At 38.1% G+C, this 18,390-nt stretch overlaps 1 protein-coding gene across 1 annotated transcript; it reads right to left on the reverse strand.

Annotated features, from left to right (window-relative positions):
* Nucleotides 1-3,938: 3,938 nt before the first annotated feature.
* On the reverse strand, nt 3,939-4,909 carry LOC113317939. Its single transcript, XM_026566050.1, has 3 exons — nt 4,782-4,909; nt 4,290-4,374; nt 3,939-4,213 (listed from the first exon to the last, which is right to left on the reverse strand). Exons 1-3 carry the CDS (start codon nt 4,841-4,843, stop codon nt 4,049-4,051), a joined length of 312 nt encoding a protein of 103 aa, XP_026421835.1. The 5' UTR covers nt 4,844-4,909; the 3' UTR covers nt 3,939-4,048.
* Between the last annotated feature and the right edge of the window lie 13,481 nt (nt 4,910-18,390).

The raw sequence follows: 18,390 nt of genomic DNA on the forward strand, positions 1-18,390 counted from the left end.
TTCCTAGGTTTTTGGTTCTTGTTTTTTGGCTGGAAGATTTAAACAAGAAGAAAAAATTAAATCCCAATCAAAAATTTCATCATCGAAAATTAGTAAACAGGAAGAAAAAGAAAAGATTAAACAGGAAGAAGAAGATTGATCGAAAACCTACCTGCTTTTGGGTTTCGTTTGTTCGATCTACAAAAAAAAAAAAATCTCTGCAATTCTTCCAGAGTTTCTCAGGTGAGATCCGGTTCTCTCTCCTAAAATGAAAATGAATGTGCCTGTTTGAGAGAAAACCTAGGTTAGATAGTTATATAGTGAAGTTATTCTGGTCACTTCGACCTCTATTAAAATTATTTTTAATTCGGGGACTGATTTTATAACTCTTTTAACTAGGGGCTTCATATTATGGGTTATCCATGGGCTGAGCCTTAGCCTAATTTTCTCGACTCGAATACATGATTTCAGTTGTTGTGCCAATGACCTTTTGAAACACCCCTGGAGAAGACATTTGCAACACCAACACCTTTCCACCATGTTAGATTTGAACGTGAAATGTTAGTCATAGTTTAGTCAAGAGTCAAATGCTAGTCACGAATCGTAGAATGGATTCATATTAAAGACTTATCATAGAATATTCTAAAACCAATGCCCTTATCCACTTCGGTTATGGTACACACGGTAAATATGAATAAACTATATCTCCGTGGTAGATATTTGAGCGATTAAAATGGGTGCTACTCTAAAACCCTAACCCTGCAATCATAGGTCGACCAGGGAGTAGAAATACATTCACCTCGCCCCAGCCTCTCCTACTCGAATATAAGACGGAAACTATTGCCATTCCATTGGCCCAAGGCTCGATGAAGAAGAATCTTGTAGAATGCCTCATGCAGGAAGGGACGATCAGGATTATATAAGGGGAAACGCAGCCCGAGCTCCAACTGACCTTTAGTAATGATAGTCGACTTCGGGGAATGAGCGAAATCAGTGACGTCACTCTTCTTCAAAGAACCCTTATGGCCTGATAAAAGTCTGATATCATAACCATCAAGATCATAATCATCTTTCAGCTGCTGGATAAACTGCTCATCAGTCAGATCTTTGACAGCCCTCTTATCAGTCCTACATGAAAATGAAGGAGAACCGTCATAAAAAATAGAATTAAGGGAACGAGAATCGTGATGATAAGGGCTATCCATAATAAACAAAGAATCAAGAGGAGCTCCATCATCATCAGAAAAGGTATAACTCACGCACCTTTTCTCTGTCATTGCAGGAGTCGAAGAATTCATTAAGCGGAGAGAACAAAAACTTGAACGGAGAAATATGGAGATAAATGGCAGACAAACAACAACGGCAAGGAGAAAGCAGTGAAAGAAGCAAAGGGATGATTGAAATTTTTGAAAATTGTGAAGACGAAAGGTCGTGAAGCAGCAGCAGAGGGAAAAAAGAGAAGGTCGTTTTCTAAAAATGGGCTATGTAAGAACTCAAGGGTTTAAGGGTCGAATTTATACCCCAGCAGTTATAACCGGCAAAGAAGATCAACATGTCATAAAGGAAAAGGGAGTGGGGAGCAGCATGGCATGAATTGCGGCATGGAAGCGGATGTGGAAGGCGAAGCGGATTTCTTCCCCTCGCGTCAATCACACGAGTGAAAGAAGGGGAATAAATGTAAGTGTGAATAATCCGCAGGTATAGGTGGCATAATCCTAGGCAGTAATACACCAAGAAAGATAGGATGGGCATCACCGAATCATCTCACTCAAACTCGGCGTGAGAAAAGAGATATCAAGGGAACCCTTGAAGGAAATACGTGTAAAGTTGGAAGCGACAGATATCGGGTAAAAAAGTAATAAATGCACTGACTAGGTGGTTGAAAAGCCAGAGAATAATCCGGTCGAAGGAAGACTCGACCAAGAATGATAGGGACGACATCGACTACCCTCATCAGAGGACCAATATCAGACGAATAAGCAAGGAAAGACGATGCAATTGGGCTCGGCTCTGTATCTACAAGGAGGCCTCTCCCATGACCCGAGAAATACATCAATGAAGATATGCTGTGACACTCACTGTAGTTTGGATGTATCATCACTAGCGGCTATAAATAGAGAGCCATGTAGAGGGTAAAGGCTGAGGTTTTTTCAGTGAGAGATGAGAGAACACTAAAGTTTATCGGTAAGAAAGAGATAACTTGTGATCTAGAACCATCTTTGTAACCTTGAATCAAGTAATAAGATCATCCTTTCACCCCGTGGACGTAGGTAATCATGCCGAACCACGTATATCTTGTGTTCTTCTACTTCTCTAGTTGGTTTTACTTTAGATGTGTGTGTGTGTATGAATCATTGGATGTAGTAGTACGATTTTCCACATCTACAATAATGAAATTGTGTTGGAAAATGTAGAACGGTAATGAAGAATGGTCAAGGTTTTCTCAAGCAAAATTTCAAGATAGAAATGAGAATTGGATTGAATATTATAAGAAGTCTTCAATTTGGCCTGGTATCAAGTGGGTTGCTTCTGAGGTATTTGACCATTCTAGATGGTTAGTTGGAGATGGAAAGAACATTTCTGTCTGGTCTGACATTTGGGTAAAGGATAAACCTTTGAGTATAATTTTTTTCCAAAAAATAATGTTATGCTCCAAAACCCATATATGAAAGTAGCTGAGCTAATCTGTGATGGTGAATGGTTAATTCCTGATAACTTTACTTGACTTATTTGAGCCTTCTGAACTACCTGTGCTGGATGACAAAGGAGATAGAAGAATTTGGATTGGCACTAATACTGGTGAGCTTTCAGTTGCTTCTGCTTATGAATGCATTAGACAGAAAATATCAAAATCTTCACTAGACAAAAACTGTATAGCATAAATCTATTCATCTAATATATCTAGCAATGTTTGGAAATTGGTGAGAGGGATTGTTCCTGCAGATGATAAGATGAAGAAAAAAGAATTCAATTGCTTCCAGATGCCCTTTCTCCAAGAATTCATAGGAAAATTTGGAGCATGTTCTGTGGTTGTGATTTTAGTGAAATCATTTAAAGTTGGCTTGGAGGTACATTGAGTTTCACTAATCCAAAATCATTTGAAGATATTCTATCTTTTGCTAAAAAAAGCCCAGCTGTGAAGGAGATTTGGAAAGTTTCAGCTCTTGTAACTTTGAAAGAAATTTGGCTTCTGAGGAACAAAATGGTTTATGAAGAAGAGTGATTCTGCCTATGACCTGCAAATTATAAAATTATTTGCTTTGAAGTGCAGAAGAGTGAAAGCAGCCAAGATAACTGATGTTTTTTTCTTCTATCTGCCTGATCCTTCTTAATTTCTCATTTGTTGTGATGGTGCTTCAAGAGGCAACCCAGGTGCAGCTGGCTATGGTTTCATTTGCAGGAAATGAGATGGAGTGTTTGAATTTGCTAGGAGGTCTAGGAACTGCTACAAATTTTCTGACAGAAATCTTTGCAATCATCTGTGCAGCGGAATGGGCAGTTAACCAACAAATTCATAAAGTATGCTTCAGGTCAGACTCCCAAGCAGTAATTTCATCTTTTCAGTCTGGGAAAATTCCCAGGTAGGTCACTACTAGATGGAATAGAATCAAAACCTCTCTCCAAGCCTGGTATTTTTCAGAGAGATAAACTTTTCGGCAGATATATTGACAAAAAAGGGTTCTGCTTTGGCTAAAGGAGAAAGAAGAAATTATAGTAGTTGTCCTAGTTTTATAACAGAAATGGAAATTCCAGATTCTCCAAATTACAGATTTAGCTAGGTTTTTTCATTTTCTCCTTTATTTTTTCTGTTTTGCCATCCCTGATGCAAGGGTAGTCTTGTAAGTTTTGTTACATTTTGAGTTCTTAATAAAATTTTGAGTATTATCAAGCAAAAAAAATAAATAAGACAATGATAGATGTTCTAGTTTTAAACGTATAACTGCTAATTGTTTGTTGATGTTCCCTGGCGACCCGACTGCTCCAATTTTGCATTAGCCAACTTTAAGGAGTTCTCTTGCATTTGCAGCTTCACCAGCCTTTCGCTTGTAAACGTCCAAGCATTCCTGGTCTATTTGATGCAACATCTTTTTGTGTTTGTCTTCTCCCATATCATCCTCATGCCATATTTCTTCCATCGCTTCATTAAAGTCTCACAAGTGGTGTCTTCCCAAAATGCGTCATTAGAATCAGCAATTACTATTTTGAGCAACGAAAGCCACTCTTTGTTGTTTTTCTTGAAGCCATAAGAGGATGTATATTAGTATTATGCCTGCTTTAAAGATTCTTAACATAATTGATGATCCGTGTACCTTTTTAGTTAGCATTTGGCGAGTGGCTTCTGCAGCGGTTTGAACACGCATTCTTGGCATCAGCAGCTCTTTCTTATTGCCTTTCCTGTAATTCCACATGACATTCAGACATTTTTTACAATTTGCTGACGAAAAAATGTAGGTTGCCTCATATAAGCAGGAAAGCATAGCTTCTTTCCACTTCAAAAATTATTCAACCAGGCCTGCGAAATCAAATAAGTGGAAAGAAACTATTTCATGCATGCTGGAATAGTTCAGTGATTTATGCACCCTGAATTGGTTTTCTAAAACTACTCGGAGAAGCAGGGATAAATAACAGACTTCAATCATTTTCTCATCCACACATCTTGTCCATATAGCCCCTATAATTTGACTACAATATCTTACTCTTATTGTTTCAATGATTGATTTAGTCATCCAAAAAACTAGTTAACATCTGAAGGTAAACTGTCAACATTAGTTAAAATAAGCTCAACACTGTATCAGAAGTACCTTTCTTGTCTTGGCAACAGCCACTGCAGCAAGTGACACGCTGAGTAAATAGATAGTCGCATTGTTATGCCAGTAGAGTTGATAAACAAATGCAATGTGATTTTCACTCTTTTGCCATTTCGCCTCAATTCCTCCTCCGCACCTGACGCCATGTCCATAAACTCCAACAAAGCATCTAAAACCCTGAAGACGTTTGAAAGTAAGGCTGAGCATACAAGACCTTCAAATACAGGAATTTTATGCGAGATCCCAGAAAACAAAACATTATGGCTGCTCTCATCCAAATAACTAACTAATCAAATACATTGTGCCTACTTTCATTCAGATAACTAATCTGTTTGAGCATATAAGTAAATGCATTGCGTATTCAGTTGAAGCAAATATCTTCAATAACACTGAGAATAAAACTTAAAACTTGAATCTTACACTGACCACCATTACTGGAGTCAAATAATAATACAAGTAAAACTAGAATAGTACCAGGACTACCATTGCAGGAGTCGAGCAATAATACAATACAAACTAACCAAAAATACAGATATTCACCGAGTTTCTGTTTCTTCCCCTGATCACATATCCCATACCAATATTTTTGTGAAGAGCACTATTAAAATCATCATAACAATTAAATTTCCTAGTTTCAGCTCCTTCAGGAATGAAAGTTCTTAGAGAAACCATGTTGTCTACTTGAGAACGCAGCTGATAATCCATGTCCCTGGGATAAATATCATGGCGGCCTGAGGGAATCAAACGAGAACCGTAGCGGGCGACCATTACAACATCTAGATCTTTCGTTCGCAAATTGTACAATAGAAGATCGTCCCCAGTAAACCAAGACAATATCACTTGATCGGAAAAACCCAGCACACGCGTAGGAGGGGTAGTAACAGTTGTAGAAGTGCCAAAGAAACAACAGAAGGCACCTGGTAGTAAATCTTCTGGACACTTGATTTGAACATCAAAAGTCTCCTCTTTGATCCATACTTGCTTGACCTTGTCCTTTAATATATACATATGAACCTTGCAACAACAACAGCAAAAACTACTCTGAGCAACACAACGATGTCCTATATGATCACTGTTGCTCACCATTATCCTCTCAGAACGTGCAATACATGGATATCCTTTGAATTCCAGAAAATGATCGACTGCTAGGTATTGATGGTGCTCATTCATTGTTGTTGTCGTCGCAGGCGGCGGGATACGTGTACATACAGTTGGGAATCGAATGAACTGAATCTTCTCGCTGTGGAGGTCAAACAAGAGAAGCATTTCAGTCCTGCTATTATTACGAACCTTGTTAGTTACCCTCCAAAAAAGATCACCTCCGCAAAGGGTGGGTTTTCTAGTCAAAACTTTAGTTGCCATTCGGCTGCGATAAGGAGGAGAACCAGGTGCTGCTGAGATTTCAGCAGTACTAGTAGTCGTCTTTCTCCATGAATCGGTTCCCAATGTAAAGACCATGCACACAAACTCGGCCCTGGTTTCTGACGTAAAAATAACAACAGCCTTGTATTCCTGCGACAATGGATCAAAACCAAAACCACTACACAAGTAAAGGCACCTAGTAGGAGTTGCATAGTAGAAACCAAATTGTTCAGCCGTAATAGGATTAATGACCATTAGAACACCCCGTTTATAAGGACTGTCCGCTCGTCTAACGCATGTTAAACCATTGCTATGACCTACTGTTTCCATTGTGCCTTTAACACTTAAGATAGCCATGCATGCAACATCACACATAACATTGTCTACCTCTTTGACCCTGAAATAATAAGCGTTTTTGGTATCTACGCATACATTATAGAGATCTAAAAATAGACTCGGTTTATTTTGATTTTGAACAAAGTGCGAGGTAGCAAATCTTGAATTGTTAAAAATTGTGTTGTACCAGAACTTACTCGTGCAACTGCAGTGGATTAGTTCCCGAGCTTCTAATCTCGTCAGAATACCTTCGATCAAATCCACAGGAAGATCTTTACATGGAGAGGGAAGGAGAGAATAATTGATTTTTCCTCCAACCAATCTTTCCCTGTCCGTTTCATCAAATTTCACAGTTAATCTTTCTTTCATGTTCTCTTCTTCTTTTTTTCCATCATCAATTTCATTTTTACATATCACAATTGCTTTTTCTTCACCAATTTGTTTACCTTTTTTCACAATAGCTCTATCCTTGTGCTCTTCTTCTTCATCAATTTCACTTCTGCATTTCAGAATCCCTCTTTCATCATCAATTTCAATAGCTCTTACTCCATCAAGGTGTTTCCTTTTTTTCAAAACAGCTCTTTCCTTGTGCTTTTCTTCTTCATCATCAATTGCATTTCTGCACTTCACAATTGATTCTGCTCCATCGGGTTGATATCTTTTCTCGAAAATCATTCTCAATTTCACCATAACTTATGATATAAATAAAAATCAATGCAAAAACACAAAAGATTAGAGCAGTTGATAGGAGGGACACAAAAGATCGCAGATCGGATTTGTAATTCCTGAAAGAAGAAATCTCGACCCGAACAAAAAGAGATTGGGAAGCCAAAAAAATACTTATCTTCGATCGAAGAAAATACTTATCCCTAAAAAGACCAACTAGGGTTATACACCTAAACAACCTGGGCTTCCCCGGCCTTCTCGATGATTATAAGTGGCCCGGTGGATGCTCTTACTCCAATTAATGAGTCCAGCCATAAGTAGAGGTGAGCAAAAAATCTGGAATCGCGGATTTCATCCATATCCGTTTGTAAAATCACGGCTGAATTTCAATCCGTAAAATTTATGGGCCGAACAGGATGGGATTCTCAAATCCACACTTTTAACGTTTTGGTTGCGGTTGGATTTTAAGATCCGCGGATTCATCCGCACCATAGGGTTGTAAGGGAAATTATAGATCTCACACTATAATCAGAACGTTAAAGTACAAATTACTCTTGTAAACTGGCAAAAAAATTTAGTTTAGTTCTCCTTTTGGTAAACGGGAGTGCATCAAAACTTCAGTTGGTCACACTTTCGCATGAAGTGACCAAAAGATGCTAAATATAACGGGAGATAGCTCTTCTATTTTGCTTTGGATATTAAAATCCCAAAGTGTCAGCTCTGCAACACCTGGACGAAACTACAACTAATGATTCAAAGAACTAACACATCATTCGTACAAGTTCCATGTTGTTGTTGTATTATCCTCTAGTTTGGGTTTAGTAAAGCGAAGACCTCTTTGAATATATTGAATTGCAGACGACCTGAGATCCCAAACAGTAAAGACAATACTTCAAGTGTCATACTCAGTTGTTGTAGTGTTAGTACAGCTTGCAGGTCTGACCACCGTGGAAGAGACATACCGAACGCCATCTTTGCTTTCCATTCTCACTATATCACTCTTCCACCAGCGTGTTTCCCATACGATTTTAGGCTTCATCAGTTTTTCTTTTTTTTTTTAATTTGTTTGAATAAATTCGCGGTTAATCCGCATCCAGACTGTATCATCCGCGGTTCCGTAGATGTCAAATTCGTGGGTGATTGAGCCGGACACGGTTGGATTTTCCAAATCCACAACTTTGACGGTTTGGACGCGGGTGATCCCTAATCCGCATACGTCCGTCCGTCGCACACCCCTACCGATAAGCGATAATAGCCGACCTGTCCAGTAGCCTGTTTAATTGTTGGGCCGGTATAGTTACCGGCCCCACCCAACTACCCATCCATGTGAAGCCGAGTTAGGTCATGCTGTGTGATTCAGTGTTTGTTTTTCCGTTGTATTGTGTTGTGCGTTACTGTGAAAATAAATTGACATGATATGTAATAAATTACTAGATTTATGTCCGTCCTACGTAATCGGCAAAAAAAAATTCTTTGAACTTCGTGTGCCCAGGATTTTTCCGCGCCTTGTGGCGGTGTACTTTTTTATCTAGTGCATGTCGGGGCTTCGTCTCGTCCCGTGCCGATGCGTTTTTTGTTTGGTATGCCGGGAAATACACTAAATAAAAGTCTCTCCAATAAATGTATGTGACGATAAAATGTATAATCCACATAGGATAGACATTCATTTTTCCTAAAAATTTTCTCCAACCCCAACTTCTTAAATCAATGTGAAGATGACATGGCTTAACTTTTATTAAACATTGTCAAGCTATCATAATAAGCTTTTGCTTACCTAAATTAATTCTAATATATTAAATAACCATTTTTAGCTCTAATAAAATCTAAAAATTACTAAAAATAAAATTTACATTAAATCCATAAAAAGTCACAAACAACACCACTGGAGATGAGCTATTTTTTTCCCTAAACTTAAGGAAAAATTGAAATGAGGATGTCTTGTTTCTGTTGCCACCTACGAAACACACCCAATTACCATTGAAGAAGCTCTAAGTGTGGATTTTATTTATTTTTTCCTTTTAATTTCGCATGAAATATGTATGAAATATGTGGGTTTTTCTTTTCTTTCCCTTTATGTATTAGTTTGGAAAAAAGAGTCCTAACATAGTAGGTAATTGGGTTTGATGTTCCAGAATGTTTAACTTAGTATCTTCATTTTATGCTTGTGTGCTTCGTTCTTGTGTTGAAATTCTTCCAATGCCTGTGTGCTTTGTTCTTGTGTGGAAATTCTTCCAACACCTGAATATTCCATGTGTTGGATGAATGCTAACTTTATAATTGAGTTTGATGTTTGTGATGTCGGTGATTTTTTGTTTTGAGCACTGCTATGTCCTGTGCAAATACTCAATTAAAGGAACCAAAATGTAAAACAGAAGGTCCGACCGTTTACCAAATAATACCAAAAAATGTTTGAAAAAATATCCAAAATATAAAGAGAACTTAGAGAAAATCCTATGGGTAGTGTCACTCTTTCAAATGAAGGAGTGCACTACCAATATGAACAGATTAGAGGCTGCTATGGGTAGTCTTTACCCCACTTTTCCCACAAACACGTTCATACACTCGTTCATCTGAACGTGTGGTTGGGAGTGTAACACTAGACGGGGGACAATCCCCCGTCAAAAAAATTTGCATCTTCCTGGACAGAAGGAGATGGAGGAACATCAGAACCAGCAATGCCACTTGCCCCTCCCGGTTTAACATACCAGAAATTGTTGATTCCTAACTCATGCATGATTTTTTTTTATTTTTTCACTCTTGAGTCTGGTTTCAGAGAGGAAAACAATCTATGAATTAAGTTTATTGAGCATATCATTAAGGTATCTTTTAGCATCTTTAGCGCCCAGACCTTGACAATTCCAAGCTAAGGAAGTAAATAATTTCCAAAAGTATGACACCGCTGGATACTTAGATAAAGCCCTTCTAGTGATATTGTCATAATGCTTATGGATCATGATGGTCTCACTTTGATTCAAGTATTGAGTTCTTATGATATTATAAAAAGTAGAGTTGAGAGAATATACCCGGGTACTCGCTGTAGTGCAGTCCAATATGCCATTAGCCAAAGAGGTATGTTAATTGTCCATCTGCTCCTTGGTGGTGTCAGTCAGGTCTTTGTGTCTCTTGGATCATTCCATGTCCATGTTGTTGGAAGTAGCATTATCATCATTGAGAGTAAACTTCTTTCTCTTAGAGTCATAGATTTGATTTTGGGAGGCATTGATTGAGTTGTCATCAAGCTTTTCAAAGGAGTGATCTTTTTTCTTAGCCTTCCAAGCAGCTTTCTTTTTCTGTTTTGCCTCAACATCCCAGTTAGCTTTGATTTGAGCCAAAGTAGGTATAGAGTTAAAAGGAAAGTGTTTTGGGGTGTTGGAAGGTGGGAATATTTGTTCAGCAGCAGCAAGGTAAGCTGCATCAGTTTCCTCATCATTCTTACTTGGAGAGTAATTGTTGTTGTTGGATGTTTTTCTAGCTGCAGCTTTCCATTTTGGCAGTTTTTTCTGGTAGGATCCAGTTATCTTCCTTCCTAAATCTATTCTTTTGTTTCTGATTTTGCAGGCTAAGACATCAGGGTGAGGAGAATCTTTAGCTTCAGATTGATTTGTCTGAGCATTGAAAGTGATGTGATTGCTTGTAGAAGAGGAAATGTTAGCTATTGACTTTTCCAGCTCCAATCTTTTAGCATATCAGAATTTGAATTTACTTGAGCGTGTAGTGTTTTTACCTGGAGGTTGTGGTAAAAGTAGGTTGCATAGTTGGATTTACTTACCGTGGCCATGCCTGCCAACAATGAAGAGTTATTGTGTTTGAGTTCTTCTGGGGTTGCTACTTGAAATTGATTCCTCCTCTTTATAAGCTTGTTTAAATTGTAAGATGATTCATCCCAACGAAGATTTGATTTCGCTTGCATCTGGTAACTTATTATGGTTTGAGGGGTGCCTGGAGTAAAGAGATATGGATGCCACCAGACAATTTTTGTCCACTTAGAATGTGATTCAGCTTGAATCTGATTTGGCATGTGAGGAGTAACCCTCCGAGTCAGATGATCCAGAGAATCCCGCCCAATCTGAGAATGAGCATAATCAGGCCGCGTTTCGCGGGTAAGACCCATATATTTTTACTCAAAGTCCAACCCGATAGAGTTGCCAATTTATTCTTGCCAGGTGTTTGTTGGCGCTTCGCATGTTCCAATGAGAGGACGTTTCTTTTGCTAGTCCAAAGTATGTAGTAGGCTTGCTTATGCATATAAATTGGCAGTACCAATCTCTAGGACCGGAGATCTAGGTGCCACCTTGGCAAAGTGACCGTTGTGATTGATAGATTGTTGCTCTTCCCAACCCAAATAAGATGCGAGAGAGTAGGTTCTTTCAGTTTCTTATTCAGTTTTCCCAGAGCAGAACCAGGCAACGCTGTAAATTCTTTATGTCTAACAAAATTCCAAGAGAAGCACAATATTTGAATTCCCAAGCAATGAAAGGTGATCAGAGATCCCATGGTGGTAGTGAGGGAAATCCGAAAAGAGCCTGAGTAAGTCAGCCTTCGCATCAGGTTCGGATTACTGAGTTTCAATCTAATTTTGATTTTGATTTGTATTATGAGACATGAGTGGCTAATATGGGTTATCAAATTGATTAAATTTTGTGTTTTGGTGTGAAGAATTTCTAAGATGTTGCTTCGAGGAAGTGTGAGGCGTTTGCAGGTGTAATTGAGGATGGTTCAGTTATGCATGCAGCAGTTGGGGAAGATAATCATCTCGAGCGAGGTCGGATTGAGAATGGGAAACTTGTTGGGGCTAAAGATAGTCGGGTTCTGTTTGCTCTCCATCCCAAATGAGGACGATTCGTGGTCAAAGAAGGGGTTGTTCTGATTGGAGATAAAAGGATTGTGTGTGTGGGTGGTCGTCAGGGATTTTTTGCAGCCCAGTATCTGATGAAGCCAAAGCTCAGATTCACTTGAATGATTCTCTTCCTCCTTCTGCAGAAAAGGTACCCTTCCCTAACATGTTCATGCTTGCTCCAACAATTCGACAGATGGCTGCAGATGTGGCAGAGATTGCCAGTGTAAGGATTGGAGAAATAACTCATCCATATGAGGTACCAGCTGACGAGTCTTTTCCACCAGGAGTTGATGCAAGAGTTGTATCTCAAGTGTATAGGATTTTTATGTCCAATGCAAGAAATAGAGAGGTCCCTCAACCACCTGAAGTACCAGCTGATGAGTTTATGTCCCCGGGAGTTGATTCCAGGGTTGTAGCTCAAGTATATAGAGCTGTTATAGATAGATCTATGAAGGATATTACCATTGCATCTGGAGATGCAGGGAAATTCTAGACAGGTAGGCTTCAAAACAAAACTCAGAGAGATGTGAGGGTTATAAAACAAACAAATAGGTTTAATTTTATAATGGTGTAACGCTTGAGTAATACTTTCTGGTAGTAGCAAGCTGCAGAGTTGCCTAACAACATAGTATTGGGTTTTAAAGATTTTTATTTTTTTTGCTGTTAATGAAATCTGCTTGCTAGTTGTGCTTGTACTTGAGGCAAGTATGCAATGATTACCAGCAAAAGCTAGAGAAATAGAGTAATGAAACCATTAGGCATACATGGGAAGTTTCACATGAATAGTGCATTGGCTTAAAATATAGAGAAATTTAGTGATATAAGATTTTATAACATGATTGGAAGATATTCTTATGAAATGCTTCAGGAGGTATTGAACATTGTAAAGAAAATGACTTTTAATCTTACCCTCAGCAAGTTTAGTCAAGCTTGTAGAAAGATATATACCTGGGATTAGATTTGCATGTTCCAGGTGGTAGTAATAGCCCTAGAAATAATGGCAGTCAAAATACCTCAGGGCTAGAAAGTGAGATTGTTGTATATAAGATTCGGGCAGAGCCTTAAGACTCGGGATAGATCCTAAGTCGGAACCAAGGCTGTACCATATGTAGTAACCACTTAGAGGAATCTTCAGAAAACCATTACTGGTGTGTGGGTTTTCTAGATAAAAGAAGAGATAGTAATTTCCAGTCTGAGCTAATGTAAATTGCCTTGAGATTGAGATGTTGAGACTGGATAAATCAATATGATACTTGAAATTAGTTTGCAGAATATTGAATTGGTAATTAAATAATGTCATTGCTTCCTTAAATTTGATGGATTTTCGACTTCTATTAATGACTGAGGCCACATTTGTGTGTTGAGCAATGATGATGAACAGGTGGTTAATGTGTTTCTTGGAAGGGGAAAATCCAGCTTCCAATCTGAAGTAACTAGTGTTTTGTGTGTTGTTGATGTGATTGTTGTTGTGTGTGATTTCTGTGATGCTTGCAGTGTTTGTGATTTCTGTGTTGCTTGCGGTGTTGGTGATTTTTTCCATCTGTTCTGATTCAAAGATTGAGGACAGGGAGAAAATTGAGAGATTAAGCAGGTTAGAAAGATGAAAAGAATCCAAAGAACACAGAAGACGGTGATAAACTGAAGAAGCTTTGAAGAAAGTAAGCGATCTGTAGGCAACCTTCAATGTGCATTTATTTTGAGATCAGTTAGCAAAATGGATGGTGTTGTAATGATCCAGGGTTGCTGTTGAAAGCCCTAACTCCAGTTTTTTAATGTTGTTGTATGTTTTTATTTTTGATGTTGTGTTTTATGTATCCAAGTTTGGTACTGGACCTAGTGGTCTCAATTTGAATTTTCTCCCTTGTATATGCTTATGCTTTCGAAATATCGTCACAAACTTTCGTGACTGTCATGACTCGTTGATCCATAAATCATGACACCCTGTTTTGGAATATTTACTGAAAAGATAGTTGAACTAGTTTTATTGAATTGAAAAAAAATCCAAAAATCTACGAAGGAAAACACATAAAATTGTTCAATACATTGCGATAGAAAATCTAATCTATACGAGATTAATTATATTGGGAGAATTGCCATTCAACTTCCTCCAAGAGAGTGTAGCAGTCCTCGTGCAAAAACTCATGGCCGTACTTTAATTCGTATTGGGTCCGACCCAAAGAACACTGGAAAACAATTATTGTAATAAGTTTGCATTGTTGAATAATCATAACCAAATAAATAATTTTTGATGAACGGCCTATTGATTCACAAACTTACTCTACTCATGCGGTCTTCATTTGGCATAGCGTCCGTACGAGCTTTCAATTCTTTTCTCAACAATGCACATTCATTGTATAACTAAGTGTACCTTTCCCTTATCTGCGGGAGCGTCCTCCGATAACGATTTCCGTTTAGTTCTTTAAAAATCTGAAACACACATTTCCACCAAGCATTGGTGGTTTGATCATTCCCAAGGTAAGGCCCTCTTGTTGGGTCTTCGTTATTGGTCACCCATTGCGCTTCCTCAACGGAGTGCTTTGTGAGAGTGGTGTATGCTCTAACAATAGCAACATCTTTTATATGACTGAACTGAGTTGGAGACATTACTAGGGTTTGAACGTGATGGGTGACTGATTTAGGATGATTGAAAGTGATGGGTGAATAAGTTTGGAAGAGATAGGTGTCTATTTATAGAAAAAATGTATCCAACGGCTAGTTGTTGTTTTTTTTGAATAAAAAACGGTTACTTCTGCAATAACTGCTCTTACTAGTCAAAGTTACCGTTAATTTTCAAACACTCGGACCCAATGTGGTGGTATGGTTATATAACTGAAAATAATTACCTTACGTCAATTAGTGGCTCAGTGGATTTCTTAGAGTTTTCCTATTTTCCTCGATATTGGTGTTTATTATTTTCTTTAAGTATATGCCATGCCTCGTGAACCTACTACCTAGTTAGAATCTGTCATTCTGACTTATCATGATATAACTATCTTAAATGAATAAGGAGATATAACTCATAATAATACAGTGGTGAAGGATAAGTTACTTATAGCAGTGACACCGGGATATAATATAAGTGACACCGAGAAAAGTTTGCGTTATTATTTTATGGAAAATGTGAACTCCTTCACATGGATCATGGCGTGGATGAGGTCATTGATGGTATTTTAAAAGTGATTGTAGTGATCGTGGTAAAAAGGGTATCGTTCAAACTCGAACTTGCGAAGGATTTTTCTTAGATTTAAATAAAACTAAATTACTCAAATAAAGTTGTTCAAATATTTAGAGAAAAACACCAACACTTGGATACCACCATTGACCCATTAATTGATAAACTCTAATAAATATTCATGCAATTTTTCTTTTAGAGTGATTCTAATATTATGCCTTTTGTAGATTTTTGAAGTAATAATTGTAAACACCAAGCATGAAACATCAAAAGTCTTAAACTAAGCATGCTCCATCAAAACGAATCACAATTATTCAATAAAAATCAGTTTTCCAATATTAATTCTATGCAAATAATCATATAAAAATATTGCAAATAAAAATTAAAATAGAATTATACCAATTAATGTGGAACAATGGCTTCCTCCGTCGCCTTGGATAATGGGGTTTAGCTCCTCATCCCAAAAACATAATCAAAAGATGTGTTCATGACTTAATAGGTGTTTTTATTGATGAAATAGTGTAAGAAGAAGTTTGCAACGCTGTAATGGTGTTACAGCGTCACTGTTACAAAGATAAGTGTAGATGTAAACGATATATTTTTGTTGCTGTAAAACAAGACACTCTGTTTCTCTTTTAAGACTGCTGAAAAACGACTGCCGTAGCTAGTCTGTTCTTCGTGTTCTTGAAGGTCTTCAATGGCGGCAGCAGCAGCAGCAACAATATCTCTCTGTAACTCGATTCTCTCGTCTCTCTCCTGACCTCTAAACTCTCTCCTAAAACTTTCTAACCCTTCTATGACATAAACCCAACTATTTATAGGCTTTAAATCCCCTAGAAACTCGATCGAAATTGTTGAAAATTCCCATTATTCTTTACGGGCAGTTGGGAGAATAATTTCCTTTTTGTTGCGTTCTACTGTTTTGTTAGCTATTCTCTCGTCACCAATCTCTTCTATGACTTGGAATCAACTAATTTGATGTATATCTCACGTAAGAATATCCCATAAATCTCTCAAACAATTCTTGAACCCTAAACAGAGAAGCGGTATCCTGTTCGGACTTTGATCTCTTCTCCCGGATATTCCAGCCTAATTGGATCCAGGAAATTGCCCATAGAAGCCCTGTTAAGTCTATTAGAGTCCAGCCCAATCGAAATCCAGTGTTGAATCTCATAAAATCACGTCAAAAATCCAAACTCTAATTTACTGCTGTGAACTCCAAATTTCCCGCCATTTTTCTGTTTTGAACGTGAAGAAGAAGGGTGTCCCTTTATCCTATGATGGGGTGCGAACATCAAGTGGTCACCCCTTATCAAATGGGTTCCCCTTATCCAACTTAAGGATGCCTTTAGAAATTCTTCTGGGATGTTTTCCGCACTTTTTCGGGGTTCCTCCGGTACGTCATCTACGGAGGTTAAAATGCCACATTTTGAGCCATTTCGCCGCAAAAGCTTATTTCTCCAAAAACACCTACAAAGAGATTAAAAACCAAAATAAGTACAACAATGGGCACTAACAATATACACAATTGAGATAAATTAGACACATAAATGCGTCTATCAAATATCCCCAAACTTATTATTTGCTAGTCCCGAGCAAATCAAAACTACAAAATAAAATCCTAACTCACTGTCACAGGCATCGTCGATTGCATTTAGCGTATGCAATAAGCCTTTAAACCCCTAGGTGTCCCTAGCGGCCGAGTTATAGTCTCGGGAGGGCATACCAGAGATATACCCACAAAATCTTTATTCCAGACCCTAACTATCTATGCAAAACCTTGGAAAGCACTAAAGAACCTCCTTGGTTGACATACTTACTGATTACAGGAGGAAGTACCCTGACGCGAAATTCCAATTGTTGTACACGAGTTTGCACTCAAGCATACTAAAATTCATATATAAGTGACAGAGCTCTACTCAGATATTTTTTGGACATCATAAACCGGAGTCAACCAATCACATGGGTAGATTAAGAAGATGGATGTAAAGAAAAGGGTAGATGATGTTGACTAAGGTGAACCTATCCTAATGGACTGAGATACTGGTATGGACTAATATCAACCCACTGGCATATACAATGGTACCAGTGGTCGATAATCCTAACTCTAGGTCAACTCAGCTGGCATATACAAGGGTACCAATGGTCTACTTTATTGTATTTATTCCGGTTGGTCTAATGGTCTGGTTTAAATACTTTTCTTTCTCTTTCTCTTTTTTTTTCACTTTTTTTTTCATAACTTTTTTTCATAACTTTTTTTTTTGGTATCTCAGTCACTCTATTTCACCCTAGTAATGGTAAAAAGAAATAAAATAAAAAGAAGTGATCAGGATTCTTTCGATGTTTCCATCACGAGGATATGGCGAAACTACCATTTTTTTTTATCTAACACCTGAGCTCTGTGCTTTTATGAATAGACTCTTTAGATGTTTCCATCTAGTCAGATTGGTTCCTCAACTCCTAAAACCAAAATGCTTCCATCCACTTAGATTGGTTAGTGCTATCCTGAATAGGCATAAATTTCTAGGTTCTGGAGTTTATTTATTGCAATTAAAAACCCAAAAAGTGTTTCTTCCCCACCCCCAAACTTAAATCTAACATTGTCCTCAATGTTTCTAATGAAATAACATTATCAAAAGTATAAAAAACATGAGGAATCAGTAAATAGAGAAGTTCAGAAAGATAGTACCTGGGTGGAGTGGAACCAAAAACCACAAAAATATTATACAACATACAAACCGCCTCGATGGTCAATCAAGGTAAACAGGGTCCTCCAGAGGGACCTCCTCAACGTCACCTATAGGAAAAGGATCTAAAAAGGGCTTCAATCTCTGACCGTTAACCTTCGAAGAACTACTACCATCTGGTGTCTCAATCTCAACAGCGCCGTGAGGAAAAACAGTACGGACCACAAAAGGACCGGTCCACCGAGAGCGCAACTTCCCGGGAAATAGATGCAAACGAGTGTCATACAGAAGAACTTTTTGACCTGGAGAAAATGACTTTCGTAAAATATTCTTATCATGCACAAGTTTCATTTTGTTCTTATAATCCTTAGCACTATCGTATGCATCTCTACGAATCTCGTCCAACTCATTGAGCTGGAGCTTTCTGTGAGCTCCTGCCTTGTCAAGTGAAAAATTAACCTGCTTAATAGCCCAATAGGCTCTATGCTCTAACTCAACAGGCATGTGACATGCCTTGCCAAAAAATACTAAACGATAAGGTTA

The sequence above is a fragment of the Papaver somniferum genome, chromosome 10, assembly GCF_003573695.1.
Source record: "Papaver somniferum cultivar HN1 chromosome 10, ASM357369v1, whole genome shotgun sequence".
Taxonomy (NCBI): Eukaryota; Viridiplantae; Streptophyta; class Magnoliopsida; order Ranunculales; family Papaveraceae; genus Papaver; species Papaver somniferum.

Excerpts from the sequence above, each read along its gene's own strand:
- LOC113317939 (XM_026566050.1), bottom strand. The coding sequence starts at position 4,843 with ATGCGACTATCTATTTACTCAGCGTGTCACTTGCTGCAGTGGCTGTTG. Across the intron at positions 4,375-4,781 it reads CTGTTGCCAAGACAAGAAAG|GAAAGGCAATAAGAAAGAGC; the intron begins GTACTTCTGATA and ends GTGGAATTACAG. Across the intron at positions 4,214-4,289 it reads GCCAAATGCTAACTAAAAAG|AAAAACAACAAAGAGTGGCT; the intron begins GTACACGGATCA and ends TATGGCTTCAAG.